This window comes from Scyliorhinus canicula, chromosome 18, assembly GCF_902713615.1.
Source record: "Scyliorhinus canicula chromosome 18, sScyCan1.1, whole genome shotgun sequence".
In the NCBI taxonomy this organism is placed as follows: domain Eukaryota; kingdom Metazoa; phylum Chordata; class Chondrichthyes; order Carcharhiniformes; family Scyliorhinidae; genus Scyliorhinus; species Scyliorhinus canicula.
Window position 1 is genome coordinate 73,422,449 of NC_052163.1, and position 23,379 is coordinate 73,445,827.

At 49.7% G+C, this 23,379-nt stretch overlaps 1 protein-coding gene across 7 annotated transcripts in view; it reads right to left on the reverse strand.

Moving 5' to 3' along the window:
• Positions 1–23,379, reverse strand: part of rfx2 (regulatory factor X, 2 (influences HLA class II expression)) — a 184,129-nt gene that overhangs the window by 100,463 nt on the left and 60,287 nt on the right. For 6 of the 7 annotated variants that reach the window (XM_038778014.1, XM_038778012.1, XM_038778013.1 and 3 more), the window contains 2 exons: positions 22,646–22,723; positions 22,152–22,240 (listed from right to left, as the gene is read on the reverse strand). In XM_038778014.1, the coding sequence (XP_038633942.1) occupies positions 22,152–22,240; positions 22,646–22,723 (167 nt within the window). The remainder of the gene's footprint in view (positions 1–22,151; positions 22,241–22,645; positions 22,724–23,379) is intronic. The other variant, XM_038778017.1, reaches the window with a different exon arrangement.

The following is a 23,379-nucleotide window of genomic DNA, read 5'->3' on the forward strand; positions in this document are numbered from 1 at the left end:
CCCTGCCTCCAGGTCCGGAATGCAGCCCAACAAGCGCCTCATGAAGCCAGCATCATCCCAATTCGGGGCATATACATTAACCAGCACCACCTCCCTGCAGCCTACCCTTCACCATAATATATCTACCCTCCTTGTCCGACACCACCTCAGACACCTCGAACACCACCCTCTTCCCCACCAGAATCGCCACCCCCCGGTTCTTCGCGTCCAATCCGGAGTGAAAAACCCTACCCACCCCTTCCTCAGACGAACCTGGTCCGCCACCTTCAAGTGGGTCTCCTGGAGCATAGCCACGTCCGCCTTCAGCCCCTTCAGATGAGAAAATACCCTAGTTCTCTTAACCGGCCCATTCAGCCCCCTCACGTTCCAGGTGATCAGCCGGATCAGAGGGCAACCCGCCCCCCTCCCCCGCCGGCTAGCCATAGCTCATCGACTGCTCGCCCCAGGCCAGCGCGCCCTGCCCGACCCGCTCCTCATGGCGATAACGCCTCTCCTCTACCCCCCTCCTGCCCACACCAGCTCCTTCCTGGCCATTCCAGCAGCAACCACCGCGGTATCTCCCTCTCCCCCACCCCCCAGGCTAGGACCCCTCCTAGCCGCGACGCACCCACCATGCTACTTTCGTGAATCAACTGACTTCTGCTGATCCCGGCAGCTCCCGCCAAAACTCGTCCCCTCCCGACATGGGGTCATCCCCCTCTTGCCACACCTCCTTGGCACCACTTCAGCGTGGGAAAGAAACCAGTAGAGGCCACGCCCCCACCGCCAGCTCCACCCCCCCTGCCCCGCAGCGCGGGAAACCAGAGGAAAGCCCGCGCTTTCATACTGCCACACCCCACCCTTCTGACGCAGCTCCCCAAAATCCAGTTTCACCCCAACCCCCAGCCCCGTACAGAAGAGAAAATAAAAAACACAAACCCCCAACATTCCTCACATAACCCAAAACCATACCCAACAGATCCACCCGGAAACAGAGCAAAAAACCAGCATAAAAAACACATGTCAAAATTACAAAACAGCAACAGCAAAAACAGCAACGACCATAGTGTTCCCCAGACCCTAGTTCGAGTCCAGCTTCTCCACCTGTACAAAGGCCCACGCCTCCTCCGAGGACTCGATGTAGTGGTGCCGGTCCTTATATGTCATGCACAGACGCGCAGGCTGCAGCATTCCAAATTTGACCTGCCTGGCATGCAGCACCACCTTCGTCCGGTTGAACCCGGCCCGCTGCCTAGCCACCTCCGCACTCCAGTCCTGGTAGATTCGCACTACCGAATTCTCCCACTTGCTGCTCCTCTCTTTCTTGGCCCAGCGCAGCACACACTCCCGGTCGCTGAATCGATGGAACCGCACCAGCACCGCCCACGGGGGTTCATTTGTCTTGGGCCTCCTGGCCAGCACTCTGTGGGCTCCCTCAAGCTCCAGGGGTAAATGGAAGGACCCCGCTCCCATCAACGAGCTCAACATCGTGGTCACATAAGACAGAAGATCCGACCCCTCCGCCAGGCCCAGGATCCTCAAATTCTTTCGCCTCGTGCGCACGTCCAGCTCCTCCAAGCGGTCTTGCCACTTTTTGTGAAGTGCCTCGTGCAACTCCACCTTCCCCACGAGGACCACGGCCTCCTCCTCCCTCTCAGTGGCCTGCTGCTGCAATTCCCGAATGGACACCTCCTGGGCCGCCTGGGTCTCAAGCAGCCTGTTGGTAGTCACATTCAGGGAGTCCAGCAACTCAGCCTTCAGCTCCGCAAAACAGCGCAGAAGAGCAGCTTGCTGCTCCTGCGCCCACTTCCACCAGTCCTCGGGTGTTCCGCCGGCCGCCATTTTGTCCTTCTTCCCCCGCTTTTCTTGGGGAGCTGCTGCAGCCTTTTCTTTCGCCCCACTCCGGGTGAGCACCATAAATTTCAGGGAATGCTCCTCCAAACACCTTCCCCCACCGGGATTTGTTGAAACAGCGCCGTTTGGGGCCCTCAAATAGGCCCGAAAGTCCTTTAGTAGCGGGAGCTGCCGAGCGTGCGGATTAGCTCCGCATAGCTGCAACCGGAAGTCCGCAAATCTTTGGGTTATGGGGGCGAGACCCATGCAGACACGGCAAGAACACGGCGAGAACTTCACAGTGCAAACTCCACACGGACAGTGATCTGGGGCCGGGACCAAACCCGGGTCTTCGGAGCCGATAAGCAGCCGTGCTAACCACTGCTCCACCTTGCCGTCCCTAGGTCGCCCATGTCTGGCAGAGTTGGTGCACTGCTTTCCTCATGGAGAGCAGGCCAAAGTCTATTTGTAGATTTTTCCACTCCGCCAAAAGCTCTACGGTCGTGGGTGTGGAGTATTGTTGGTCTATCGCCAGTATGGAGTCGACTAGCTGTTGCCTGGCTGTCCTCTTTTCCCTATCTATATATACTTTATCGGCAATAATCTCACACCTGATCACAGTCTTCAACACCTCCCAGAACGTGGATAGTGAGACCTTCCCATTCTGGTTGTGGGTAATATATCCGTCTATAGCTTGTGATATTTTCTCGCAGAAAGTCTTCTTGGCAAGGAGGGTCGTGTCCAACCTCCATGGGGGGCGTTGGGCATGGTCCGTTTCCAACCTCATGTCCATGTAGTGTGGAGCGCAGTCAATGATCACAATCATGGAGAATTCCACTCTTACTATACCTGGAAGCACCACTTTCCCCACATCTCTCAAGTACTTCAGAGAAGAAGAACTCCTTCTCCTCTGGGTACGTGAACCTCATGGGTGCCCTGCTCCCATCTGCTCCATAAATGTGCTAAGTTTGTTCTTTTGCGATGCTGGAGGTCTTCCCTGTTTTGGGGTTCGACCTATCTGTGCAATGTCTCTCCTCCTCCTCCTCATTCTGCCTTCCGGCGCCAAGGACCTGGGTTCGATTCCGGACCCAGGTCACTGCCCGCAGAGTTTGCACATTCTCCCCGCGTCTGCGTGGGTCTTCCAAACAGATGTGCAGGGTAGGTGGACTGGCCACGTTAAAAAAAATCACCCGTCAATTGGAAAAAAAAAAATTGGGCACTCTAATTTTTCTTTTAAAAGTTTCTCAGGGTGATAGTTTCACCTCCGTTTCTGCTGCTGCAACTTGTCCGCTTCTGCAGGGGCTGGAAAATAGTGCTCCTTGCCCTGGAAGGTTACCCATAGCTTGGTTGGATAGAGCATCCCAAACTTCACCCCACTTTTGAACAGGGTAGCCTTCGCTCTGCTGAATCCAGCCTGCTGCTTGGCTAGGTCTGTCCCAATGTCCTGCTATATTTGTATCTGATGTCCCTCCCAGCTGCAGGTTCTCGTCTGCCTAACCCATCTCAGGATTCTCTCCCAGTCTTGGTACCGGTGCATCTTCGTAATTATTGCCCTCGGCTGTTCCCTAGTCCTGAGTTTTGGCCGGATCAATCAGTGTGCGCTGTGCATCTCTGACAGGCTGAGGAAGCTGCCCCTTCCCACCGGGTTTTCCAGCATCTGAGCCACGTAGTCTGTGGGATTCCTGCCTTAGGTTTTCTCTGGCAGTCCCAGTATACGGAGGTTCTGACACCCCAACCAATTCTATTGGGTCTCGACCTTCCCTTTAAAGTTTCCCTGGGTTGCCACCAACCTAGTTATTTCTACCTCTAGAGTGACGATCTGGTTAATTGGTCCGGGGAGGTCTTTTCTAGCTCCCTGATCGTGCTTCCTGGGCCTCTAGTCGTCTCTCCGCTTTGTCGAGGGCCACCAGCATGGTGGCCAGTGCTTCTGTGAACGCCATCTGCAGCGCTGCCTAGTTCTCAGCATCATGTCCTCCTTGAGCTCATTTAGCTCACTGGTGAAGAACTTCCTCCAGCCGCCCTCCAACGATGGAGAGTTCTTTGCACGGCTGGTGGCGCCTCTCCTTCAGGCGCTGCCGGTTCTTCCTTGCCTCGTGGGTCCGCAGTCTACCTCGGCAGTCTCTCCATGCTCCTGTTCCCACTTACTTCCTTGCGGCCTCTGGTGCAGCTGTTGTTCAACATTTTTGGAAATATCTTGCATCTTCTTGTGTAGATTGAAGAGGGTGGCAAGGGGATGCTTTCTCCCCCCCCCCCCGGTTCTGGTGGATGAGTTTAGACAAAATTGACTAAAATCGATTTCCTCGGAGATAGGCCACCTTCTGTGCGTCTTCTCAGCACATCCCCGAAACCGGAAGTGGGCACCTTCTCGACCTTGCCCACGGTGTGGTGATCCTCAGGTTAAATCGCCACCAGTCAGCTCTCCCCCTCAAAAAGGGGAAAACAGCCTATGGTCACCTGGGACGAAGGTGACTTTACCTATAAATGGGACAGTCTCATTAATTCAGTTGATACTGGGTCCAGGGATTCTCCCACCCGGGGGGTCGCTCGGAATGTGATTAAAGGCAAAAGTCTCCATTTGTTGATTCCGAGCACAGGTATTCAAAGTAGCAGCAGACTAGACATCGGAGATTAAACTTTTAGTCAAGGGAGATGTGGATAACAAGTCAAAGGGATTGGGGAAGCTCACCCGGCCAATCGCAACTGAACATCCGAGTAATGGCCAACAAAAGTTCACATTTCAATTCAGTCTAATTTTTAAAAAGGTGAATTCCGAAACAAAGGTCCAATCCACTCAGGAGAGCCTTGCCTACTTCAGAGAAAGCATGGAAGGTCGTGTGATATATTGCCTCAGATGATGAGTCACCAAACCCCTTTATAAGGTTTGGCTGTTTCAGCTGGGGAGCAGAACCTGTGGACATCAGTCAGCCAGAGTCAAGGAGCCCACACCAGTGTCGGTAACTGCTTGACTGGCAGTTTAGCCAGCCAATCTTGGACAGCCTGCAAAGTAGAGTCGAGTTACAATCAACCATTCTCTATCCCGGTTCCCATACTGAAATTCAAAGCGGACTAATTTCAGGGATTACACTCATCTTTAAGTGAATATAGTTTGCCAATTTGATATATATTGTTATTTTCTGCTGTGAGAGAGATTATGAATTTGAATTTACAATTCTGTTTGCTCATTTATGACATGTAAAATGAACCAGTTTGATAGTTACCTGTTGGTTTTATCTCAAAAGGGACAGTGCCACTCTACATTCCAGAAGACAGATCAAACATTTACAAGATTACAATTTCCAGTACACACAAGGGATTGCATTATCACAATATCTGGCTCACTATAATGCCAGGTCCATTTATGGGACCTGTTTTGACTTTGAACCCAAGAGAATAATTAGACTAGCGAGCCCAAAATTTGTAACAAAATAGAGTATAATATTAATACTACTGCCTTTACAAAATCCTATAGAAACACAGAATAGTCAGTAGCTTGTAGTATGTGCGATACATTTTTATTCATTATTCTGGACATAGAAATATTTTACTTGTACATTCGGGCAAGTGAAACCTCAGCAGGATATTGTGCTCATTTACATGGGTAACCTGCAACATGGAAGTCAAGAAAAGTGTAAACTAACCTAAAAACGCAAACAGGAATTATTAGAAAATGCAATGCAAGGGCAGCACGGTGGCACAGTGGTTAGCACTGCTGCATCACGGCACCAAGGTCCCAGGTTCGATCCCGGCTCTGGGTCACGGTCAGTGTGGAGTTTCCACATTTTTCCCGTGGTTGTGGGGGTTCACCCCAAAGATGTGCAGGCTAGGCGGATTGGCCACGCAAAATTGCCCCTTAATTGGAAAAAAATGAATTGTGTACTCTGCATTTTCTTTTTTAAAAAAATAAATTTAATGTACAAATACATGATTTTTTCTTGAATTGTTGAAAGAGCATATTCAGTCACTGATAACTTTTGATTCAGACTTTCACTTTCTACTCTCAGCTTGTGATTTTTTACATTAAAAATGAATGAACGGTAACAAATCTCGGCTGTTGAGCACAGGAGGGGGCAATCTCAGCCTTTGTATTCAGCAGCACATACCGCTGGTGGATGGCAGAGAATCAGAGGCTGCAACTTGTTTACTTTTGATAGAATGAAAATGAATAAAAGGATCAATCATAATCAGAAACCAAATGCAAAAATAGTTCTCGAGTCAAAGGCATCTTTCTGGGGGGTGATTGATTTTAGCATCTGATGAATTAATAGCTAGACAGTGTTGCTGGTTGTTTGATTGCCTTGATCGTTTTCATTTTAGGATTCTGATTGTAATATCAAGTCAATTTCCAACCCCAATCTGGAACATATCAGGTTCTTTGTACTACCTTTCATTCATTATCAACCCTCTGTGCCCCAACCAGTTGATGCAAGATTCTACACACGTCATCTTGGCCCACTTGGTAACACTTGAGCGTTAGAAGATTCTGGGACGAAATTCTACTCCAGGACTGAGCATAAAGTCTAGATGATACTGGTGAGATGCAGCATTCAGTTGAGGCATTAAACCATGGATCAATGGTTCAGGTGACATTAAAAACATTCTATGGTATAACCATTACAATTATACAGAATCCTGGTTAAACTTCGTCTGGAATACTGTGTTCAGTCTTGGGCATCCCACTTCAGAAATTATGAGCAGGCAATCAACAATTTGTGACAATTCACCAGAATGATACTTGGGGTGAAGAAAGTAAGTAATGGAACTTGATGAACACCACCCTGTCCAGTGGAACTTTTCTCCTTCCAGAATCTTACCCTCCTTAGATTTTCTCATCTGAGAACTGGCATGATATTGGCCACCTCAACCTCTTTACTCCCCTCATTCACTCTAACCCAGGTTCCTCTGAACTTGCACATTGTAGGGCAGCATGCGGCACAATGGTTAGCACTGGAACTGCGGCGTTGAGGATCCGGGTTCGAATCCTGGCCCTGGGTCACTGTCCGTGTGGAGTTTGCACGTTCTCCACAGGTCTGCATGGGTTTCACCCCCACAACTCAAAGACATGCAGGTTAGATGGATTGGCCACACTAGCCCCTTAATTGGAAAAAAATAATTGGGTACTCCAAATTTTTTTTTTTTTTTTTTTTTAAAAGAACTTGCAAATCATGTTCCAGACTGTCACTACACCTGGGTTGTTGATGTTTGGCAAACCAACCTCTATCTCACAAGGCAGAATGCCAACTCTGACACCAGCTCTTATCGCCCCTGAACCATTATTCCACCACCAAATGACATGATAATTTCCAATACTGATCTAGAGTTCATATCTCCACAGCCTCCAACCTCATGGTCCCCAATCCGATACACCCTCTTCTACTTCCTTCCCAAGATCCAACGGCAGGACTGTCATGGTAGATCTTTCAAGTCAGCCTGTTCCTGCCCCACTGAACTAATCCCTTTCTATCCTAAACATTTTCTCTCCAATCCAGTTTCTTACCACCTACAATTGTGACTTTCCTGATCCTCTCTGCCACTTTAACAGTTTCCAGTTTCCTTTTCACCATGGGTATCAATTCCTTCTACACTCCTCCCCACCCCCACGAAGTCCGACGTCTTCTGAGGTCCAACCAGTCTTCCTCCATCAGCCTGAACTTCTCCTTTGACAAGACTCAATTCCAACAATTAAAAGTAACAGGAACCTACATGGATCCTAGCTTTTCTTACCATTTCTGGGGTGTCTAACATTCTTTATTTCAGTCCTACTCCAGTCCCCCATCACCTATTTTTATAATATGCTAATAAATATGTTATAAGGAGAGGCAGGGTAGACTGGGATTTTTTTCCCTGGATCGTAGGAGGCTTAGGGGTGATCATAGAACTTACAGTGCAGAAGGAGACCACAATTGTCTCCGTGTTGAACCTGTTTTGAGAGTCCAAAACAGGCTCAACACGGAGACAATTGGAAGATGCACTGCAGTATCTCGCCACGGTTCCTTGGGCAGTACCTTCCAAACCCACGACCACTACCATCTAGAAGGTCAAGAGCAGCAGAAACCTGGGAACACCACCACCTGGAGGTTCCACTCCAAGTCACTCACCACCCCGACTTGGAAATATATCGCCGTTCCTTCACTGTCGCTGGATCAAAATTCAAGAACTCCCTCTCTAACAGCACAGTGGGTGTACCGACAGCTAAGGGAATGCAGTGGTTTAAGAAGGAAACTTAGACCAACTTCTCAAGGGCAAACAGGGATGTGCATTACATGCTGGCTTAAGAAGGGAACTCACACCACCTCCTCAAGAGCAAATAGGGATGGGCAATAAATGCTGGCCGAATCAGCGATGCCCACATTCTGGCAAATGAATTTTAAAATTCACTGAGGTGTGTAAAAACAATTGTAGACTAAATAAATTAGGGATTTGAACTTTCTCAACATTGTAAAGGGTTTAGAGGGAGCAGATTTTTTGAAATGTATTCAAGACAGCTTTTTATATTAACATGTCAAAAGTCCAACAAGGGATGGTTCAGGACCTAGCTCTGGGGAATGAAGCCAGACAGGTGTTCAAGGTAGCAGTGGGGAGCATTTTAGTAACAGCAACCACAACACTGCACATTTTCCTTTTCCATGAGAAATTTAAAAAGATGGCCTGCAGAAAAAGATTTTGTATGGGGGGGGGGACGACTGATTTTATTACAACAAGGCAGGACCTGGCCAGAGTAGAGTCTTGATGACTCTTTATCAAGGCTGGAGAAAACTGGAAAGGAGGTACTGGAGGTTTTGGTGGGTTTAAAAGTGGAGAAATCCCCAGATCCAGTGCGTTGGATACCGGGAACCAAGGGAGGAAATACAAGATGATCAGAGGATTAGATAGGGTGGACAGCGAGAGCCTTTTCCTCGGATGGTGATGGCTAGGACAAGGGGACATAGCTTTAAATTGAGGGGAGATAAATATAGGACAGATGTCAGAGGTAGGTTGGAATGCCCTGCCTGCAACAGTAGTGGACTCGCCAACATTAAGGGCATTTAAATGGTCATTGGATAAACATATGGATGATAATGGAATAGTACAGATGGGCTTTAGATTGGTTTCACAGGTCGGCGCAACATCGAGGGCCAAAGGGCCCTGTACTGCGCTGTAATGTTCAATTGAAATTACAGGGGCACTGACTTCCGGTGGCGACTATGATGGAGTAAGTCGCACATTTGGTGGCTCCCGTTCTGGCCAGACGTTTGGACCTTTTTCCCTGTCTTTTTCATGGTTTTGAGTTTTGGCTTTGAAGGCGCAGACAATTAGGCTCTGAACCCACACAGTGGTGCATGGAACGGAGAATCCCAAGGGACCGAAAAGGAAGAAATAAAAAGATAAGCAAGGGCTGGGTGGAGGTGGCAGCTGAAGACAACATGGCGGATGTTCGGACCCCTGCAGCGACGGCCCAGCCATTGACGGAGGAACTGATGCAGGTCATCCAGGAGGGCTTTGCCAGACAGAAACGGGACTGTCGACCCGATAAAGGAGTCGATAGAGCGGCTGGAGGGCAGGCTGGATGCCGAGGATCGGACGATTCAGAAGTTGGAGAAAGCACTGGCGGACCAGGAGGAGCACCAAACGGTGGTCAAACTAGAGGTGGGGATGCTGAAGGATCAGCAAAAGAGGCTGCTGGAGAAGATGGAAGATCTGGAGAACAGAGCTCGCCGGCAGAACTTAAGAATTGTCCGTCTCCCTGAAGGGACTGAGGGGGCGGATGCTGGCGCATTTGTGGCGAGTATGTTCCAGAAGCTTCTGGAGAGGGGGAAGTGGCTTTTCACCGACTGTTGGGAGGTGGACAGGGCCATGATGAGGAAGCCACGGCTACGGCCGGGACACAGCCCCCCTCCCCAAAGGCGATGGTGGTTCAGTTCCACTGATTTTTGGATAAGGAGTGTGTTCTCCAGTGGGCCAAGCATACACGGGCTGCAAATAGGACAATAGCATATTGCGGGTCTATCAGGATCCGAGTGTGGAGATGGCCAGAAGGAAGGCAGGCTTCAGGCAAGAGAAGGAGATCCTGCTTCAGGTGGTGAAATTTGGGCTGCTTTACCCAGCACGTCTTTGGGTTAGGCACGAGGACCAGCACCATTATTTCGAGTCGCCCGAAGACGCGATTGGCTTTGCCAAGAAGAAGGGGCTGGCGCAGAACTGAGAACTTTTTGGTTTTAAGTTGTAACTTTTGAGTGATATGTGTATGTTTTAGACTTAGAACAGTACAGCACAGAACAGGCCCTTCGGCCCTCAATGTTGTGCCGAGCAATGATCACCCTACTCAAACCCACGTATCCACCCTATACCCGTAACCCAACAACCCCTCCCCCTTAACCTTACTTTTTAGGACACTACGGGCAATTTAGCATGGCCAATCCACCTAACCCGCACATCTTTGGACTGTGGGAGGAAACCGGAGCACCCGGAGGAAACCCACACACACATGGGGAGGACGTGCAGACTCCGCACAGACAGTGACCCAGCCGGGAATCGAACCTGGGACCCTGGAGCTGTGAAGCATTTATGCTAACCACCATGCTACCCTTTTTGACTGTCGTTTTTCTTCTGCTTTCAAGTTTGGGTGAAGATGGGGAAGTAGAAGTTATTCGGTTTCTATGGGTTTTCAGTGTTTTGGTGGGGGAGGCCAGTCGGGGCTTTTTACTTTTTATTATTTTGATTTACAGTATTGAGAGGGGGGGGGGGATTCTATGCGGGTTTTTCGTTTGGGTTGTTTCCTATGGTAATTGGGAGATTGTTCGGTCTCAGTTTGATGAGGGAAGTGGTTTCAATGGTGGGGGGGGGGGGGGGGTGGAGTAGGGAACAATAGGTGGGAGACTTGTTGGTGCTGGAGGAGAGGGTCACAAGGCTAGCTAGTCTACAGAAGCACAGTGGGGGGGAGGTGTAGATGTTCAATATAGGGGGCAGGGGTTAGGTTACAAGGTGTTATTGCTAGGGGGGGGGTGGGGAAAGAGTTACTCTGCTGACGAGGGAGGGACTTGGGTTTTGGGACAGAGAGGAGGTCAGGGGTGGGGGCTGCCAGGAGGCAGGCCGATGGAGGTGCGGCGCATGGGCTGGGGGTGGGCCCAGGAAAGGGGATGGCTGATCGGTGGAGGGGGTGCGCGGTGCCCCCCCCCCCCCAAAACCAGACTGATCACCTGGAATGTTAGAGGGTTGAATGGGCCGGTCAAGAGGGAACGCGTGTTCGCGCATTTGAGGGCTCTGAAGGCGGACGTGGTGATGTTGCAGGAGACACACCCCTGAAAGTAGAGGTTAGGCTAAGGAAGGGTTGGGTCAGTCAGGTCTTTCATTCAGGGCTGGACACCAAGACTAGAGGAGTGGCAATTTTAATCAATAAGCGGGTGCAATTCCAGGTGGGCAGTATAGTAGGGAACGGGGGGGGGGGGGGCCATTATGTCATGGTGAGCGGTAAGCTGGAGGTGAGGAAGGTAGTCTTGGTTAACGTGTACGCGCCAAACTGGGACAATGTAGAATTCATGAAGAGGGTACTGGGGAAGATACCTGACCTGGACTCGCACAAGCTGGTGATGGGAGGGGATTTTAATACGGTCATTGACCCCGGCCTGGACCGATGTTTGAAAACAGGGAAGGAACGTCGGAGGCTGCAGGCTGCGTTGGGGTGTTTTCCACAGGCAAGGCAGTGGAGCTGCTTAGAAAGACGAGGGGGGCGTTCTATGAACATGGAGAGAAGGCCAGCAGAATGCTGGCACAGCAGCTTAGGAAGAGGGAGGCGGCCAGGGGAATAGAAAAGGTGGTTGACGGGGATGGAAATCTGGTAGGGACTCGGCTGGGCTAAACAGGGCGTTCAGGGACTTTTACAGTGGACTCTATCGCTCGGAGCCCCCCCCCCCACGGGGCCCAAGGGGATGAGACTCTTTTTGGACAGACTGACCTTCCCAAGTGTGGGCAGGGAGCTGGTGGACAGGCTGGGGCTCCGATCAGGGCTGAAGAAATAGCTGAGGGCTTGAAGGCAATGTAGTCGGGTAAAGCCAGGGGCCGGACGGGTACCCAGTGGAATTCTACAAGAAATTCTCGGGGCTATTAGGGCAGTTGCTGGTCAAGGTTTTCAATGAGGCGAGGGATAGAGGGGTGCTGCCCTCGACAATATCACAGGCCACTATTTCATTAATATTGAAGCGGAACAAGGACCCGGAGCTATGTGGGTCTTATAGGCCGATCTCCCTGCTTAATGTGGATGCCAAGTTGCTAGCCAAAGGATTGAAGATCGTGTGCCGGATGTGATTATGGAGGATCAAACTGGGTTTGTCAAGGGCAGGCAGTTGGTGGACAATATAAGAAGGCTACTCAACGTGATTATGATGCCCCCGGAGAGTAGGGAGGTTGAGGTAGTGGCGGCCATGGATGTTGAGGTGTTCGACTGGAGTGGGACTATCTATGGGAGAGGTTGGGACCATTTGGCTCGGTAGGGGCTTTATCGACAGGGTTAGGCTGTTGTACCAGGCCCCGGAGGCTAGTTTAAGGACAAATAGGACAATCTCTGACTATTTTTGATTGCACCGGGGAACAAAACAGGGATGCCCTTCTCCACACTGCTGTTTGCATTAGCTGAAGAGCCGCTGGCAATGGCTCGGAGAGCCTCAAGGGGTTGGAAGTAGCTGGTTCGGGGAGGGGGGGGGGGGGGGGGGGTGGAGGAACATAGGGTCTCGCTGTACGCGGACGACCTGCTCTTATATGTAGCAGATCCAGGGGTAGGGATGGGTGAGATCATGGGAACTTTGGGCAAATTTGGCCGGTTTTCGGGATATAAACTGAATGACAAACAGCGAGATGTTTGTAGCCCGGGCAAGAGTTCAGGGGGGTCGGCTGGGGAAGTTAGTGGGGGACAGTTTTAGGTACCTAGGGATACAAGTGGCGCGCGACTGGGGCCGGTTACACAAGTTGAACTTGTCCCGGTTGGTCGAGCAGATGAGGGGCGAGTTCCAGAGATGGGATGCGCTACCGCTGTCGCTGGCTGGGAGGGTGCAGGCAGTTAAGATGACGGTCCTACAGAGATATTTATTTGTATTCTAATGCCTCCCAATTTTCACCCCGCAGTCCTTTTTTAAGAGGATTAACAAAATCATTTTGGGCTTTGGGCAGGTAAGTCCCCGCAGGTGAAGGCGGCAATGCTTGAGAGGAATCGGGGGGAGGGAGGCTTCCCTGCCAAACTTCAGTAATTACTACTGGGCGGCCAATATTGCTATGATAAGGAAGTGGGGGCGGGGTCGGTTTGGGAGCGGATGGAGGCAGCTTCATGTAGGGGCACCAGCTTGGGGGCGTTGATAACGGCCCCTCTGCTGTTCCCGCCGGCGAGATATTCCACCAGTCGGGGTGGTGGCGGCCTTGAGGATCTGGGGTTAGGGGAGGAGGTACGCTGGAGCAGTGGGAGCATCGGACTGGTCCCCAATATGTGACAACCACCGGTTTGCCCTAGGGCGTCTGGATGGGGGGGTTGAGTATGGTGAAGGGTGGGAATTGAGAGGATGGGGGACCTGTCCCTAGAAGGGAGCTTCCCTAGCTTCAGGGTGCTGGAGAAGTTTGGGTTGGCAAGAGGGAACGACTTCAGATATTTACAGGTGCGGGACTTTCTGCGCAGGCAGGTATCATCCTTCCCACTCCTGCCACTAAGGGGGATCCAGGATAGGGTAGTGTCTAGGGGATGGGTGGGAGAGGGGAGAGTCTCGGACATCCACAAAGAACTAATGGGGGCAGAGGAGACGCAGACCGAGGAGCTGATGCATAAGTGGGGGGAGGAGCTTGGAGGAGAGATGGAGGACAGTTTATGGGCAGATGCGTTGAGCAGAGTCAACGTGACCGCTACATGCGCACGGCTCAGCTTGATCCAATTCAAGGTGGTACACCGGGCCCATGACAGTGGCCCGGATGAGCAGATTCTTTGGGGTGGAAGACAGGTGTGTAAAATGTGCGGGCGGACTAGCGTACCATAACCACGTGTTCTGGGCGTGTCCAAAACTTTGGGGATATTGGCAGGAGTTTGCGGACGTCATGTCCAGAGTATTGAAAGCAAGGGTGGCAATGAGTCCAGAGGTGGCGATTTTTGGGATGTCAGAAGATCCGGGAGTCCAGGAGGAGAAAGAGGCAGGTGTTCTGGCCTTTGCCTCCCTGGTAGCCCGGAGACGGATATTATTAGCTTGGAGGGACTCAAAGCCCCCGAAGTCAGAGGCCTGGTTTACTGACATGACGAGCTTTCTCTGCCTAGAGAAGATTAAGTTCGCCTTGAGAGGGTTGGAGTTAGGGTTCACCCAGAGGTGGCAACCATTCATCGACTTCTTTGCGGAGAATTAATCGGGGGGGGGGGCTTTCTGGTAACAGGTGAGGTACCAGACGACTGGAGAACAGCTAATGTGTTTCCACTCTTCAAGAAGGCTGGTAGAAATGGGAAGATATAGATGGATTGGTCAGATAAGCAGATGGAATTTAACCCTGAAAAGTGTGAGGTGATGCCCTTTGCAAGGAGGAACACGGCAAGGAAGCCCTCAAATGAATGGCAGGACACGAGGAAGGGTAAAGGAACAGGGGGATCTTGGGGTGCTTGCTCACAGATCCCTGAAGGCGGCAGGACAGGTTGATGTGTGCGGGACACTTGCCTTTATCAGTCATTTATCAGTCATGGAATAGACTAGAAGAGCAGGGAGGTTATGTTGGAGCTGTGCAGAACTTGGGTGAGGCCACAGCTGGAGTACTGTGTTCAGTCTGGTCACCACACTATCGGAAGGACGTGATTGCATTGGAGAGGGTGCAGAGGAGATTTCACCAGGATGTTGCCTGATTTGAAGCATTTCAGCTATGGAGATGGAGGCTGGGGACACTTGGCTTGCTTTCTTTAGAGCAGAGAAGTCTGAGGCGTGATCTGATTGATGTGTATAAGATTATAAAGGGACATGGATCGGGTGGATAGAAATCAGTTGTTCTCAAGAGTCAGTAATGAGGGGACATAATTTTAAACTGAGGGGCTGGAGGTTTAGAGGGGATTTGAGGAAACATTTTTTCACCCAGAGGGTGGTGGGAATCTGGAATGTGTTGTCTGGGAGGGTAGTTGAGGGAGGAAACCTCACAATCTTTAAAAAGGTACTTGGTTGAGCACTTGAAATGTCATAACATTCAAGGCTATGGACCAAGTGCTGGGGTGGGATTAGTGTAGATTAGTTTATTTTGCTGGTGCAGGCTTGATGGGCTGAAGGGCTTCTTCTGTACTATATAGTTAAGAGATTCACCATACAGGACAGCTTCAGGTTTGCATAAGGAATATAAGAATAAGATCAGTATTTTACAGTAGGGTGCAAAGCAGACAATGTTATTGCAGGACAGGGTGATGAGACTTTGATCTCATATGAGGAAGTCCTCCAGGCATTCAATTCATAAATGACCTACACAGACTCAGAATTTGCATTTAGGCTTTTCAATGAAACCCAATGAGGAACTATTTAACTGTTGACAGCAGTAAAATAGCACGACAAACTGACTTAGGAAGCAAAGCAGAGCAGTTGTTATGTATGTCAAACAAAAATGAAGATGGTGGTGAAGTAAAAACCTGCGAAATCGGGGGTGGGGGGGGTGGTGCGCGTCACCTGCAAGAGGCTCGCAGTGTGGTGGGAAATGCTACACAAGCGGGAAGAATGCCCACCAGGGGGAGTGGAGTGCCATGACTGTGGGAAGTTCGGACATATTTTACATAGTCGCAGATCCACAGTTCCTACAGCTCATAGGAAGAAACCAATAACAATGAAACCAAGTAAAATCGAAGTTGCCAAAGAAAAAACAAACAACCTTTTTAAGCGAAGTTAATGAAATAGAAACTAACTTTTGGAGCATTGAATTAGACATTGATGGTCACCCCACAGAACCTTAGCTCGGGGCACAGTATATGAAGTAACATCACCAAACAATATCACATTACAGCCATCTTCCATCCAGTTTCAAGGTCCAGGAGGGACTTTACTGACATTAATAGGCTAACATTTGGAAAAATAAAGAAACTGTGGAACCCCTGTGTGCCGATATCATTACTGAACCCCTGTATGTGCCGTTGTCATTACTGAACCCCTGTATGTGCCGTTGTCATTACTGAACCCCTGGATGTGCCGGTGTCATTACTGAACCCCTGGATGTGCCGGTGTCATTACTGAACCCCTGGATGTGCCGGTGTCATTACTGAACCCCTGGATGTGCCGGTGTCATTACTGAACCCCTGTATGTGCCGTTGTCATTACCGAACCCCTGTATGTGCCGGTGTCATTACTGAACCCCTGTACGTGCCGTTGTCATTACTGAACCCCTGTATGTGCCGTTGTCATTACTGAACCCCTGTATGTGCCGGTATCATTACTGAACCCCTGTATGTGCCGTTGTCATTACTGAACCCCTGTATGTGCCGGTATCATTACTGAACCCCTGTATGTGCTGATGTCATTACTGAACCCCTGTATGTGCCGTTGTCATTACTGAACCCCTGTATGTGCCGGTATCATTACTGAACCCCTGTATGTGCCATTGTCATTACTGAACCCCTGTATGTGCCGTTGTCATTACTGAACCCCTGTATGTGCCGGTATCATTACTGAACCCCTGTATGTGCCGGTATCATTACTGAACCCCTGTATGTGCCATTGTCATTACTGAACCCCTGTATGTGCCGTTGTCATTACTGAACCCCTGTATGTGCCGGTATCATTACTGAACCCCTGTATGTGCCATTGTCATTACTGAACCCCTGTATGTGCCGGTATCATTACTGAACCCATGTATGTGCTGATGTCATTACTGAACAGAAAAGCATGTTTGCAGCCTGGGCTTATTCACAAGGTTGATGAAATTGCAGATGAGCAGTCGTGAGGTAGTCAGGAATAGAACATAGAACATAGAACGATACAGCGCAGTACAGGCCCTTCGGCCCTCGATGTTGCACCGACATGGGAAAAACTAACGGCCATCTAACCTACACTATGCCCTTATCATCCATATGCTTATCCAATAAACTTTTAAATGCCCTCAATGTTGGCGAGTTCACTACTGTTGCAGGTAGGGCATTCCACGGCCTCACCACTCTTTGCGTAAAAAACCTACCTCTGACCTCTGTCATATATCTATTACCCCTCAATTTAAGGCTATGTCCCCTCGTGCTAGCCACCTCCATCCGCGGGAGAAGGCTCCCGCTGTCCACCCTATCTAACCCTCTGATCATTTTGTATGCCTCTATTAAGTCACCTCTTAACCTTCTTCTCTCTAACGAAAACAACCTCAAGTCCATCAGCCTTTCCTCATAAGATTTTCCCTCCATACCAGGCAACATCCTGGTAAATCTCCTCTGCACCCGTTCCAAAGCTTCCACGTCCTTCCTATAATGAGGCGACCAGAACTGTATGCAATTCTCCAAATGCGGCCGTACCAGAGTTTTGTACAGCTGCAACATGACCTCATGGCTCCGGAATTCAATCCCTCTACCAATAAAGGCCAACACACCATAGGCCGTCTTCACAACCCTATCAACCTGGGTGGCAACTTTCAGGGATCGATGTACATGGACACTGAGATCCTTCTGCTCATCCACACTACCAAGAATTTTACCATTAGCCAATTATTCCGCATTCCTGTTATTTTTTCCCCAAAGTGAATCACTTCACACTTCTCCACATTAAACTCCATTTGCCACCTCTCAGCCCAGGTCTGCAGCTTATCTATGTCCCTCTGTAACCTGCAACATCCTTCCGCACTGTCTACAACTCCACCGACTTTAGTGTCGTCTGCAAATTTACTCACCCATCCTTCTGCGCCCTCCTCTAGGTCATTTATAAAAATGACAAACAGCAACGGCCCCAGAACAGATCCTTGTGGTACGCCACTCATAACTGAACTCCATTCTGAACATTTCCCATCAACCACCACTCTCTGTCTTCTTTCAACTAGCCAATTTCTGATCCACATCTCTAAATCACCCTCAATCCCCAGCCTCCGTATTTTCTGCAATAGCCGACCGTGGGGAACCTTATCAAACGCTTTACTGAAATCCATATACACCACATCAACTGCTCTACCCTCGTCTACCTGTTCAGTCACCTTCTCAAAGAACTCGATAAGGTTTGTGAGGCATGACCTACTCTTCACAAAACCATGCTGACTATCCCTAATCATATTATTCCTATCTAGATGATTATAAATCGTATCTTTTATAATCCTCTCCAAGACTTTACCCACCACAGACGTTAGGCTCACCGGCCTATAGTTACCGGGGTTATCTCTACTCCCCTTCTTGAATTCCCCTTGAATGAATTCAGGCTTGGGACATAATATCACACGATCCAAAAGGCCTAAGTCTATGTGCTTCTTCACATCGAGGAAGGTCTCTCGCCTATTTGTAGACCAGGTCAAAAGCAAGATTGAAAGAGACTGGAGTGAGCGGTGGCACTCTTTCCCCATCTGAGGAGCGAAGTTTTGATGGAAAGAGGTGTAGAAGGTGTAACTCCTCTATTGTGGCTGGTGGATGGATCTTCGAACTAGGAATGGGTTGAGAAGAAAGGAGCTGGAGAGTATTCATGGTGCACCACAGGCCAAGATGGCGAAGGGCAGCAAAAGTGAGATCTTCCCAGTACACCAGCAAGGGGGGGGGGGGCAGCACTAAAGGGGCTGCCGTTCAAACAAGCCCGACATAAATTCCGCTACCTGGGGATCCAAATAGCCCATGACTGGAAAGGGATCCACAAATGGAACCTCACCAGCCTGGCGGAGGAAGTAAAAAAGGACCTGCAAAGATGGAACACACTCCCACTCTCCCTCGCAGGAAGAGTCCAGACGATCAAAATGAACGTATTGCCCAGGTTCCTCTTCCTGTTTAGATCCATTCCGATCTACATCCCCAAGGCCTTCTTCAAAGCGCTGGACAAACTTATCATGGCGTTCGTATGGGGGGGGTAAAAATGCTAGGATCCCAAAGAAGGTCCTACAGAAAACAAAATCCAGGGGGGGGCTAGCCCTCCGAATCTACAATTCTACCACTGGGCAGCAACAGCCGAGCGAGTAAGGGGATGGATCCAGGAGCCAGAAGCCGAGTGGGTGCGTGCGGAGGAGGCCTCCTGCATGGGGACCTCCCTCCGGGCCCTCGCCACGGCAGCACTCCCATCCCCACCCAAAAAACACTCCAGCAGCCCAGTGGTGACAGCCACCCTCCAAACCTGGAACCAACTGCGGCAGCAATTTGGCCTGAACAAAATGTCGGACAAGGCTCCCATCTGCAACAACCATAGGTTCAAACCAGCACTGACTGACGCCACCTTCAAAAGGTGGAGACAGGACGGGGGGACACTGACAGTCAGGGACCTATACACGGACGACAGGATCGCAACACTGGACGAACTAACAGAGAAATTTCAGCTAGCCAGGGGGGACGAGCTACGGTACCTGCAGCTCAAAAACTTCCTACGAAAGGAGACAAGGACGTACCCACAACCGCCACGACAGACACTACTGGAAGACCTACTGGACGCAAGTATCCTAGAGAAAGGGAACTGTAGTGACATGTATGACCGACTGGTAGATAGGGACGACACCGTACTGGACGCAACAAGAAGGAAATGGGAGGACGACCTGGGGATGGAGATAGGGTGGGGACTCTGGAGCGAAGCACTGCATAGGGTTAACTCCACCTCCACGTGCGCAAGGCTCAGCCTGACGCAACTAAAAGTGGTACATAGAGCCCACTTAACGAGAAACCGTATGAGTAGGTTCTTCCCGGAGGTGGAGGACAGATGTGAGCGGTGCCAAAGAGGCCCGGCCAACCACGCCCACATGTTCTGGTCTTGCCCCAGACTTGTGGAGTACTGGACAGCCTTCTTCGAGGCTATGTCCAAAGTGGTGGGGGTGAGGGTGGAGCCATGCCCGATAGTGGTGGTCTTCGGGATTTCAGACCAGCCAGATCTATTCCTGGGGAGGAGGGCGGACGCCCTTGCCTTTGCCTCCCTGATTGCCCGCCGTAGAATCCTGTTTGGCTGGCGGTCAGCAGCACCACCCAGAGCTGCAGACTGGCTGTCCGACCTCTCGGAATCTCTCCAAATGGAGAAAATCAAATTCGCCATCCGAGGGTCGGACGACGGCTTCCACAGAACGTGGGAGCCATTCATGCAATTGTTCCGGGACCTGTTTGTGGCCAACGTACAAGAGGAAGAATAGTCGGGGGAAGGTAGCCGGCGGGGCGGGGGGGCGGGGTACGGGCTCGTTACGGGGGTTTGATGGCTAGCTAAGGCCCAAAACCAAACTAAATAAATGCCAATAAACATGTTGGAGAATGTAAAATATGTATGCCGGCGAAAAGGGGGAGGCCACAGTTATTACTACGAAGATGCTCACCTGTAAATATATATGTTAATTTTTGCATGTTCTTTTTTTTTTTCTCTCTCTCTAACAATTTGTAATTTGTTCAATATAAAACATGAAAACTGAATAAAAAAACATTTATAAAAAAAAAAAGATGGCGACGGGCAAAGGGCCTGTTTTGCCCGCTTAGTGATTAACAGAGCAGCTGGTGGAATTTCTAAATGTTAAGTTCAGCTAGCAGAGGAAGGAGGCCTTGGAGAAGGACTTGTCCAGGGTGATGGAAACGGTTAAAGCAGGTATTACAAGAGTGGAGCAGAGGCTGGAGTCCCAGGGCCATGCAATCCAGAAAGTGGAGTAGGTGGTGGGGGTGCAAGTTGGCCTTGTTGGTGGATCTGGAGAATCCCTCCAGAAGGCAAAATTTGAGGATCATCGGGATGCCCGAAGGCATCGCAAGTGCAGAGGCCAGCACGTACATGTGGCCAAAATGTTGGGGCAGTTGATGGTGGAGGGGGCCTTTGACCAGCACCTGGAGGTCGACCGAGTGCACAGGGCACTGATGCAGAGGTCACAAGTGGGCAAGCAGCCAAGGGCGGTGGTGGTGCAGTTACACCACTTTCTAGACGAAGACAAGATTCTTCAGTGGGCGTGACAGAGAACCTGGGAATGGGACAAGCTGCAAGTGTCTCAAGACCTGGGTGCAGAACTGGCAAAGAGGAGTGCCAGACTTAATCGGGTCAAGGCTGCCCTCTTCAAGAAGGGTGTGGAGTTCAGGGTGCTGTACCCGGCCCGTCTCCGGGCGAATATATTTTGGTACACCAGAGGCGGCGATAAAATTTCTGAGAAACACTGGACTGGCAAGAGAAGGAGGACACTGAACTTTAAACGGAGTTTGTGAGGAGATTTCTTTGCTCTTGGGAAACTTTTCCCCTTGAAATGTTCTTTTGGTTTTGATGGCAGGGTGTTTGGAGGCAGGGGGTTGTCAGGAGGTAGGTGAACGGGTTGTTGTTTTGTTTGCTGCGTCCAGTTGCTGTACAAGGCACCGGCCTCAAATATGTGGACAAACCGGGCAGGTTTGGGCTGTATCGCTGGACGAGGTAGGGGTGCCCGCTTTCCACGTTGCTTTTTGCCTTGGCTACAGAACCATTGGCAATGACGCTAAGAGCGTTGAGGGATTGCGTGCCTCAAGCACAGGGTTTCGCTGTACACGGATGACCTGTTGTTATATATTTTGGACCCACTGGGTGGCATTATCGGGATTTTGGCCGGTTCTGGTGGGTACAAATTGAATATGGGAAAGAGCGAGGCGTTCCTGGTTGAGACCAGAGGGCAGGAGAGGAGGGATGGGGAGTTGACGTTTAAGGTAGTGGAGGTGAGTTTTAGATACCTGAGCATTCAGGTGACGCATGGTTGGGCGCAGCTACATAGTTAAATTAGACTTGAGCGGATGAATGTGCTGCCACTATCATTGGCGGTATAGGTGCAGACAGCAAAGATGAAGTGCTGCCAAGGTTCCTGCTCGTATTTCGAACCTGGGACCTCGGCGCCGTGAGGTAGAATTTTTCCGGTTTTAACAAAAGTCATCCACCTGAAACAAATGCTGTTCGACCCCAGTTAACCAGCATTGTGCTTCTGTTTTGGGTGAAGTTGGACTGTATTTCCTGGAAATGAAGAGGTTAAGGAGTGATCAGATTGAAACTTTAATAAAGGAAAGCGAGGGAACAACGCTTCCCACTCATAGAAGAGAACAGGACAGAATGACACAATCTTAGAATTTGACCTTAAGATGGTTCAAATCTAATTCAGGGGAACATCTCAGAGATTGCAGAACATGACTTCCAAGTGCAAAGTGGGGGTTAAAACAGAAAAACCTATTTGAAAAGCAGGGGTATTAAATGATGTGTAGAGAAGATAGAGAATGGAGATAAAACAGCAGGCAAGACGAAGAGAAATGGTGACAAAGTAGGGTATATTAAACTTACATGGTCCCATTGGTATAGACTGCATCCCCTCCCTCCACATATTGAACTTGTGATGAATAAGCATGTTGGACCGACTGCACCTGTTGGACCTAAAACAAACACAGAAAATATTAACCAAACCACAACTGGAATCTCGCAGCACTCAGCACCTTACATGACCCTAAGGCCTTCTTCAGCTCAAGCTCCTTCTCAGCCTCTTTCCCATTCTTTTCATCTAATTCCCAAGAATTATCCAGGTCACAACTGAAGAACAGTATATCGGACAAGATAACCATGAGGTCATTGCCTCCCCCAAATCATGGCACTGGGAGAGGGGAGAAAGGTCGATGCAGAAATCACTGAACTGTAGACAAAATGCACCCCCTGAGCAACTTAAGAGTCATATATTAGGTCTGCACTAAAAGTCATGAGAAAGAAATCAAGACACTATGACGGTTGGGAGAAGATTAGATTCTTGCACTGCTGCCTCCTTCAGGTTTCTTGCCCTTTCTTACCTGCTGCACTCTCTGAACCTGAAGCTGCTGTACCTGGCCTCCTTTCTGAGCAGAACCTGTTGCTTGGACCACCAGCCGCTGTGGGCAATAAAGAGTAAAGGTAAGCTACTGTCTCCTTAAATTATTTGTGGAGGATGCAAGGTTAAACTTTTCATTTTATTTGTTGGTCCAAGTTTAAAGAGTTTTTAAAAAAAAGACTCTATTCTCACCAATAATTCCCAGTATAGGGAATGGGGCAACCACCTATTGCAAGGGCTTGGTTTTAAAATTGAGAGAGAGCTCTTAAAGGTCACCTTGCCTCAGATTTCCCAATCCGCCATCAATATGCTTAGTTTGCTCTTCAGAATCCTTCGGTGACAAATTAAAAGAACTGCCACATGAGGATTCAAGGGTATAAATTAATAGCTATCTTCTACCTTTACAGATCCCAGTCCTGATGAACATGACTTGGAATATTGACATGGAAACATTTCAGGAATTGGAAGGTCCTCTCTCTCTCTATATTAGCTGAGCTTTTAATTGATTTATTTTAAATGGATTGATGCTTCTGTTGGGGGAAACTCAATAAGTACATTTATCCCTTGTACTGGATGCTCTCAGCGAGTCTCAGCACTATGTCCACATTTACTTAGTGACTGGTACTATGCATTAGAAATCCGAGTCCCACTTGACCAATCTCAGATGCTGGATAATAGCCTGAAACAAGACAGTCATTGGGAGTCACCAGTAACCAC